The sequence below is a fragment of the Mastomys coucha genome, unplaced genomic scaffold (assembly GCF_008632895.1).
Source record: "Mastomys coucha isolate ucsf_1 unplaced genomic scaffold, UCSF_Mcou_1 pScaffold2, whole genome shotgun sequence".
Lineage (NCBI taxonomy): Eukaryota > Metazoa > Chordata > Mammalia > Rodentia > Muridae > Mastomys > Mastomys coucha.
Genome location: NW_022196902.1, coordinates 3,823,647 through 3,832,976, shown reverse-complemented (window position 1 = coordinate 3,832,976; position 9,330 = coordinate 3,823,647). Strand labels below are relative to the sequence as shown.

The 9,330-nt window shown below is 41.3% G+C and overlaps 1 protein-coding gene across 1 annotated transcript in view; it reads right to left on the bottom strand.

Annotated features, from left to right (window-relative positions):
* The window catches only part of Epm2a (EPM2A glucan phosphatase, laforin), a 109,155-nt gene that overhangs the window by 10,746 nt on the left and 89,079 nt on the right, over nucleotides 1-9,330 (bottom strand). The window contains exon 3 of the mRNA XM_031380390.1: nucleotides 6,340-6,581. Coding sequence (XP_031236250.1) covers nucleotides 6,340-6,581 — 242 coding nt within the window. The remainder of the gene's footprint in view (nucleotides 1-6,339; nucleotides 6,582-9,330) is intronic.

Here is a 9,330-nt window from a genome sequence, read left to right as displayed (position 1 = left end):
AAAAAAAAAAAAAAGAATTACAGGAAAACATAACCAAACAGGTGAAGGAATTGAACAAAACTATCCAGGATCTAAAAATGGAAGTAGAAACAATAAAAAAATCACAAAGGGAGACAACTCTGGAGACAGAAAACCTAGGAAAGAGATCAGGAGCCATAGGTGCAAGCATCACAAACAGAATACAAGAAACAGAAGAGAGAATCTCAGGGGCAGAAGATACCATAGAAAACATTGACACAACAGTCAAAGAAAATGCAAAATGCAAAATTATCCTAACTCAAAACATAGAGGAAATCCAGGACACAATGAGAAGACCAAACCTAAGAATAATAGGTATAGAAGAGAGCAAATATTTCTAACTTAAAGGGCCAGTAAATATCTTCAACAAATTTATAAAAGAAAACTTCCCTGACCTAAAAAAAGAGATGCCCATAAACATACAAGAAGCCTATAGAGCTCCAAATAGACTGGACCAGAAAAGAAATTCCTCCCAACACATAATATTCAAAACACCAAATGCACAAAACAAATATTAAAAGCAGTGAGGGAAAAATGTCAAGTAACATATAAAGGCAGGTCTATCAGAATTACACCAGACTTCTCACTGGAGACTATGAAAGCTAGAAGATCCTGGGCAAATGTCATACAGACCCTACAAGAACACAAATGCCAGCCCAGGCTACTATACTCAGCAAAACTCTCAATTACCATAGATGGAGAAACTAAAATATTCCATGGCAAAACCAAATTTACACCATATCTTTCCACAAACCCAGCCCTACAATGGAAAATAGATGGAAAACACCAACACAAGGAGGAAAAGTACACCCTAGAAAAAACAAGAAAATAATCTTCTTTTAACAAACCAAAAAAAAAAAAAAGGTAGCCACAAAAACATAATCCCACCTCTAACAACAAAAATAACAGGAAGTAATAATCACTTTTCCTTAATCTCTCTTAATATCAGTGGACTCAATTCCACAATAAAAAGACATAGACTAAGAGACTGGGTACGTAAACAGGACATAAACATTTTGTTGCATACAGGAAACCCATCTCAGTGACAAAGACAGACACTACCTCAGAGTAAAAGACTGGAAAACAATTCTCCAAGCAAATGGTCCTAAGAAACAAGCTGGAGTAGCCATTCTAATATTGAACAGCAGATGCTGGCGAGGATGTGGAAAAAGAGGAACACTTCTCCATTGCTGGTGGGATTGCAAGCTGGTACAACTACTCTGGATATCAGTTTGGCAGTTCCTCAGAAAACTGAACATAGTACTACCTAAGGAGTCAGCAATACCACTCCTAAACATATACCCAGAAGACGCTCCAACATGTAATAAGGACATATACTCCACTATGTTCATAGCAGCCATATTTATAATAGCCAGCAGCTGGAAAGAACCCAGATGTCCCTCAACAGAGGAATAGGTACAGAAAATGTGGTACATCTACACAATGGAGTACTACTCAGCTATTACAAACAGTGACTTTATGAAATTTGCAGGAAAATGGATGGATTTAGAAAATATCCTGAGTGGGGTAACTCAGTCACAAAAGAACACACATGGTATGTACTCACTGATAAGTGCATATTAGGCAAAGAGCGTGGAATACCCACTATACAACTCATGGACCACATGAAGTTTAAGAGGAAGGAAGACCAAAGTGTGGATGATTCACTGTTTCTTAGAAGGGGGATCAAAATACTCACAGGAGGAGTATCAAGACAAAATGTAGAGCAGAGACTGAAGAAAAGGCCATCCAGAGACTTCCCCACCTGGGGATCCATCCCATGTACAGTCACCAAACCTGGACGCTATTGTGGATGCTGGGAAGTGCTTGCTGATGGGAGCCTGATATAGCTGTCTCCTGAGAGGGTCCACCAATGCCTGACAAATGCAGAGGTGGAGGCTCGCAGCCAACCATTGGACTAAGCACAGGATCTCCAATGGAGGATCTAGAGAAAGGACCCAAGGAGCTGAAGGGGTTTGCAGCCCCTTAGGAGGAATAACAATATGAACCAACCAGTACCCCCAGAGTTCCCAGGGACTAAACCACCAACCAAAGAGTACACATGGTGGGTCTTATGGCTCCAGGTACACATGTAGCAGAAGATGGTCTAGTCAGTCATCAAGGGGAGGAAAGGCCCTTGGTCCTGCGAAGGCTCTATGCCCCAGTGTAGGGGAATGCCAGGGCCAGGAAGTGGGAGTAGGTGGGTTGGTGAGCAGGGGGACGTGGATTTCCAGAGAAGAAACCAAGAAAAGGGATAACATTTGAAATGTAAATAAAGAAAATATGTAATAATATAAATAAATAAATAAATAAATCCTTCAGGCATAATTTAAAAAGAAAAAGAAAAAAAAGAAGAGTGTTTTAGCACCTGACTCTTTAGAACGTGAGGTAAGTGAGGTCAAACGCCTCTCGTGGGCTGCTTTGCTTTGTCTACGGTTGACCAAGAAAGAAGCCCACAGAATAAATGTCCACCTCTCCTTTCTTACTCTGGGGCGATACATAACCGTGCTCTGTTACTTTACTTGGAAAGCATTGTTTTTCACCTTTGAGATATCATATAGATGAAGGTCTATGTTATCTGTAACATCTTTTGATAGAAACATAAAGAACTCCCACCCTAACTATGGGCACTTGACAGTTTCTAAGCAGAGAGAATCACTTTTCTTTGCAAAAGTGTCTCCTGCGGGTTGACTGTACTGCAGAGGATGACCCCATACCATATAGGCAGCATGAAGTAGACGCCATGTTTTATTTACAAAACGAACACAAAAAGAATGCAAAGTGGGAAGGGTACAGGAAGGCCAGCGTGCAGGATGGACCTAGAAGGAATTACAGAGAGGCATGCGGGTAGGTATGTTCAAGATACATTTATTTTTATGAAATCTTCAGAGAATTAATAATTTTTTTAAACTTGTGACTAATTTTACAGTCTATTATAATCTAGTTAGCAGAGATCCTATCCCTGGATGGCCAGTACAGTACCTACCCCTATCACAACCTGCTCCAGGCTGTCCAGGCTCTAGCCTGCCAGGTATTTAGGCTCCGGGGTCAGTGTTGTGGCAGAAAGGCATAGATGAACTGAGTCTCTGAATGAGAGAATGGTATGAATTGAGTCTCTGAATGAGAGAATGGTATGAACTGAGTCTCTGAATGAGAGAATGGTAACAAAGCAACACCCAAGTAGAACTCACTGGGAAGGAAAGAGTTAAGCCATTACAGGAACAGAGACCAGCACTCAATGGTACTTTCCCCTGAGAGGGGGTTTTAATGAACAAATGCAGTTTACTTCTTTGACTTGGAGAGTTTTTTTTTTTTCATTCCCCAGCAAAAGAGACAAGTCATTTTTTAAAAAGGAGAACTGAAAAGGAAGATGTCTAAGCCAGCCATCCTTATATGACAAAATGTACAACAGGAAGGATCGATAGGACAATTGACTGCAGCCGCTCTATGACAATTGAGTCTAACAGACTCTCCTACCAGACTTCGCCTCACAGCATTATGGAGCAACTTGGAATGCCTCCCGACAGATCCTCCCCCTCCCCCTGGAGTTCTCAAAATACCCGGGTGGGGTAATCTATATGTGCATTGGTCTATAATTGTAAGCTACATAGATTAATCTGTTGGGAGAAAGTTACCCTGCCGCTCTGGAATGGTTAGCTCTTTGATAACCTGTCAAGGTCCAACTGAACCAAAGCGATCCTTTATTCGGGGTCAGAGTTTGTGCTACTGCAGTTGTGGGCTCCTTGGCTCTCTTCCTGTTGCTACCATAGCTCTGCACAGCAGCTAGCCATAGACACCCTGACCTGGTGACCCAGTGATTTCCCCCACAACCGTGCTTTGAATATAGCTACAATGGCACCCAGCAGAAAGATGAAACCAAACTACTGTGCAAATTGCCTTTTAGACCTCAGACCCTTCAGTTAGCAGAGAATGGGATGGGGTGGGCCGAGAAGCAGTTAGAATTAATGGCTCCACTGCTCCCTGCCTGTCCTCTCCTGTTTACTCAGGTGGTCAACAATGCTGTGAAATTAGAACCATAGGAGCCAAATCAAAATCTCTGTGCTACAGTTGAAGGCTCAGACAATTCTTTGACTGTTTTAAAACCAGAGGAACAATCTTTAGAGAGCTAATCGGTCCTTCTTTCTGTTGATGCAGACTGTTTTGTTTGGGGTTTAGCCTCAAGAAAAGGCCTTAAATTCAACCTGAGGTCTTTGAAGTGTCAATGTGGCCAGTGGCACAGGGGTCCTACTATCCTCAAGGTGTTCTGGTTTACAGACCTCTGGTTTCTGGGAGATAAGCTGTGTCCCCTCTCAGTTCGTAGCTGTGCATTAACTGCCCCTAATCATGAACGCGAAGAACTGAAATAATGTGGGTCTGGGAACTCTGCCTGAAGCATACAAAGAAACGCGCAGTGGCCGCTTCTCAGCCCGGCTTTGGGAGCAGTTCTGTGAGACAGAATGACACCCTGGAAATTTGGGATGTGACTCTTTCCAGTCTTAAGTCCTAGTCCCATTACATAACAGTTTTGTATCTCTGCAAAATGGGGTGACTACAATGTCTACCTAGAATCTTCTCTGAAGCTGATGAGTTAATCCATTTCGCTCACGAGAGGATTGGACACATAGCATGCATTACACAGAGAGAGCGGGGTGGGGGAGAAATGTTTTCTAGCTTCCTGGACAGTCTTCAATGCCTTTCTTTACCCAGAAGAGCAAATCGCCACTCTCCAAACCCATGCAGTCTACAGCTCTCTGCTGCCCCCTGCTGACACGTTATTAATACTGTCATCGAGAGGTGGTTCTTCTCTTACCAGAAAAGTTAGACCTACTTTTCAGCCACTGTCTATCGCATCTCTAGATGGCTCTTCTACACGTCGAAGCTTCTGTCCCTTCGTCTGTGCTCCTCCTTGCCCTCTCGTTGCCTTCCCTCTGCACACATCTCCCATCCAAGCCAGGCCCCACTTCAAACGCCACAGAAATCGTGTAGAATGCCTATCTGCCCTCGTCAAACAGAAACCCTAATCTCCAGAACACATCGCATCATTCATTGTCCATTCTTCTCTGCGCTGTAACTGGTTCTGAACTTGCCTTACTGCCACGTACATACTAGGTCACAACTATGACTTAGTCGTCTGCTTCCCCAGAAGTACCCAACCATATAACCCATTCATAAAGACTGTTCTTGAATGTTTGCCCAGTCAATGCTGACTCACTACCATGCTCCTCTGCACAGGCCCAGGGCCTCACCTCCCATGTTATTACCCATCTTACTGCACCCACCTCACTGGACTCCCAGACCCAGCTCCAGGTTGTTCATGCAGCAACAGAAATATTTTTGGTAAACAAACTAAAACAAAAAGAACCTTCGGGTCCCCGGGCTTCTCATCCTTTACCCTGCTGAAGCTATCCTGACAGTGTGACATTGTTTGCTACTGTAGCTCAAGTCCTGGGGGTACTTTCATATTCTCAGTTCTTTAGCCACATTGGTCTTCAGTTCCTACAACGTGCCTGTACTGGCTGGTTTTGTGTGTTAACTTGACACAGGCTGGAGTTATCACAGAGAAGGGAGCTTCAGTTGGGGAAGTGCCTCCATGAGATCCAGCTGTGGGGCATTTTCTCAATTAGTGATCAAGGGGGTAGGGCCCCTTGTGGGTGGTGCCATCCCTGGGCTGGAAGTCTTGGGTTCTATAAGAGAGCAGGCTGAGCAAGCCAGGGGAAGCAAGCCAGTAAGAAACATCTCTCCATGGCCTCTCCATCAGCTCCTGCTTCCTGGCTTGCTTGAGTTCCAGTCCTGACTTCCTCTGGTGATCAACAGCAAGATGGAAGTAAGCTGAATAAACCCTTTCCTCCCCAATTTGCTTCTTGGTCATGATGTTTGTGCAGGAATAGAAACCCTGACGAAGACAGTGCCACATTCTCTCCGGACATAAAGATTCTTCTACATCGATCTTTCTTCCATTCTCTCTCATCTTGCTCTCTCCCCAGTCACTGCTCAGACAGTACCTCAGACATTGCCCCCTCAAAAGCCTTTCTAGATTATCCAACCAAGCTCCCCAAAAGAGATGTGTGTCTTTATAATCAACCTATTGTGCTTTGAAACCCCTACTTTAGTTCATTCATTAGAATGAATTAGTCCATCCCTTAGAAACTGTGTGTGTGTGTGTGTGTGTGTGTGTGTGTGTACCACATAAACAGAATCCTGTCCAAGTGTCTAAAGACATATTAAATCTAAAACCCATGTTGATCCATTTTTATAATTCATAGTTTAGATGCTCAGTTATAGATGGGTAAAAGGCAAACAGGGGCTCTGGAAGTAAGTTACCCTCAGTGCTCATGTCTGGAGTAGGCATCCAGATGTAGGCCAAGCCTTCCTCCTTATACAGCTTCATCATGGTGTCTGGAGTCATGGGCTCTGGGTAGCGGTTGCACCCTGAAGAATTCTGGATAATATCCCATTCAGTCTGGAAATTCATGACAGCTGTAATCCCCAGTTCATGCTTCAGTTTGATGGTCACATGTTCCAGTTGTCGAGGGCAGCTGCCCAGCCAGATATTTGGTAGAATTCTAGAAGGAACATACGGGAGTCCACAATTAATAAGGTTCTAACTTGAGTTCTCAGAATCTGCAAATAACATATACTATTGAAGTACAATTCATCTTTTAATCTGACAAGGAAAGGCTGGATTTTTAAGTATATAAGAAATAATGCTGTTTTTAAAAATTACTTGTATTACTGTTTTAGGAAAACTTATTATGAGATCAACAAGTACGCCAGGAAGTTGATGGAGAAAGTAAATCCAGCAGTATATGAAAATAAACTCAGCAAGTTGTATGTACTCTATGAATGTTTCACAAAATCTATCAATCCATTTTAAATGCATTAAATGTGAAACCACCTACAATCATCTCAAAATCCAAAATTAAAAAAATACTAAAATGCAGCCATCACTCCTTATCACTACATAAAATTCTTCTGACAGTGTAAGTCCTGTAAAACGCGCTTAAACCTGGAAAACAGAAAAGACCTGTTAAATAAACTCAAAACCAAGATTAAGTCCATTAGCCCCCAAACAGTTTTCTATATGTTCATAAAAGGTGTCTCAAAGTTTTCTTTAAAGTTTTCTTTAAAGCTATCAGTAAAGATAGATGATTGATAGATAGATAGATAGATAGATAGATAGATAGATAGATAGATAGATAGATGATAGGAAAGAGAGAAAGGAGAGAAAGAGAGAGAGAGAAAAATATTGCCATTGAGCTTCAGATTTCCAATCATTTCCCAGGTGACTTTGTATTCAAATGCTAAATCTTGAGAAACACTTTCCTAGAGACTCAAGTATACAAGTTATGTGGTCATTTAAATCATTCAGATTAAAATATGTAGGTGAGAGAAACACAAATAGAGTTTCCTTTATACTTGCAATGTACAAAGGGAAAAGTAATGAAAAGAAAACAATTCTTGTGTAAAAAATAAGAACAAATTCTAAGGCAATGAGAAATATATTTAACCCAAAAGAATAATAAAAGCTTATTGGAAGACAGAAAACAAACAAAGCTTATCATAGTCATTAATTGAAACCTCTATTGTCATATATGGAAATATTACCAAAAATATAAATATTTTACAAACCAGCATGCATAATAAATTTATTATAGTTTATCATATTTACAAAATCTTATTCACATAGAAGCTTATTCCATACTTAAGCATTCTCTCCAGAACCAAGGGCTAGACACAGTATCTCAAACATCCTGAATCAGTTCATAAAAACTTATCTGAGGCTAGTGATACTCAATACTGAGATTCACCAGGAATTCCAGGTATGCCCCTCAAGCATGGAGAACCAAATGCCCTGGGCTTCAAATTTAGATATGTCCCATGCAACTTACATTTGTGGCTAAATGAGCTGAAGTGCCATGTATACCCGCGGGGTATATTTAAAACTGCATGCACGATTCTTCAAGTTCTCCTTCCCCGCTGCAATGACTGTGAATGTGCATGGGAATGAGCTCCTGAACACTGGCACCATCTAGGATGCTGGCTACAGTCACAAGGACAGCTGCCCTAGAGAGCTAAGGCCTTGTTACGTTAGTGATGCACCTGACTTGTCCTGCTGAGGCAACACCTAAGTCACGGATGGTTTGAAATCCTTAACATGCGAGACAGAAACTGAGCAGGGGATTTCATTCTGAGTAAGTAAGGTCCCTCACATTGACTTTACAGCAGGGGTAGTCTTCTGGGTCAGTCAGCTTTGGCAATAGTAATGAGATACTCTGGGTTGTTACACTAGGTGGTGGCATGTGCCACTGGCAAGTTAAGACCAGTAGTGTTGCTGAGCATCTACAAGCAAAGAGAGCAACACCCACAGCAAAGAACTGTCTCATCCGAAATGTCAATAACACACCTGTGAGAGAAACCTTGGCTTATAAGAATAAAAATGGCACTGGACTTCCCTTTGAACAGAGGAAGGCCACCAGGGATCATGAAACTCATACTTCATACTGTTCTGACAATAGTATGGTAGCTCACATCATATTTTAAAACACATACATATATGGCTCCAGAGATGGCCCAGTGGTTAAGAGCACTCACTTATTGCTCTTGCAGAACTCAGGTTCAGTTCCCAACATCTACATGGAAGCTAACAAGTGTCTGTAACTCCAGCTCCAGGGTAACTGACACTCTTTTGGGGGCCCAGTGGTTACTGCACACATGAGGTGCATGGACATACATGCGAGCAAAGCACATATATATATGTACATATATATACATATATATGTATATATATATGTGTGTATATAAAACAAATATTTTTTATTGTGCATGGATGTAAATAAAGGAAGGATCTAGAGCAAAATTGAAGTTCCATATTAGATATCTGAAAACCACTCTAATGTTTTTACCTATAATAGAAATAGTAATACATATAGCCAGAAAGGTATGTGGTATTTGGTAATTGTCATATGAGTTTAGGCCAAGGCATTTACCATTTCTAAGCCTCTGACATGCTCATCTTTGGAATGGGTCTAAACTAACTGAATCATGGAAGTTTCATATGAAATAACTACGATTAAGTGCTGCTGTCTTTGAATAAGGTACTCACAGACATACTAAAACCAAGTACAGTTTAAGTGGAGCTATAATCATAATTCATATTGATCATAATACTGACATCTAGGATGACTATCCTACTACCTAAAATTCATCTTCATTTTTCTCTATCTTCTCTTGATTGCTGCAAGGCATAGAACAACCACCTATTTTTTAACATGAAGTCTATGTTGGCTTTCTTTCTTCTGTCCTTTCTTCTGT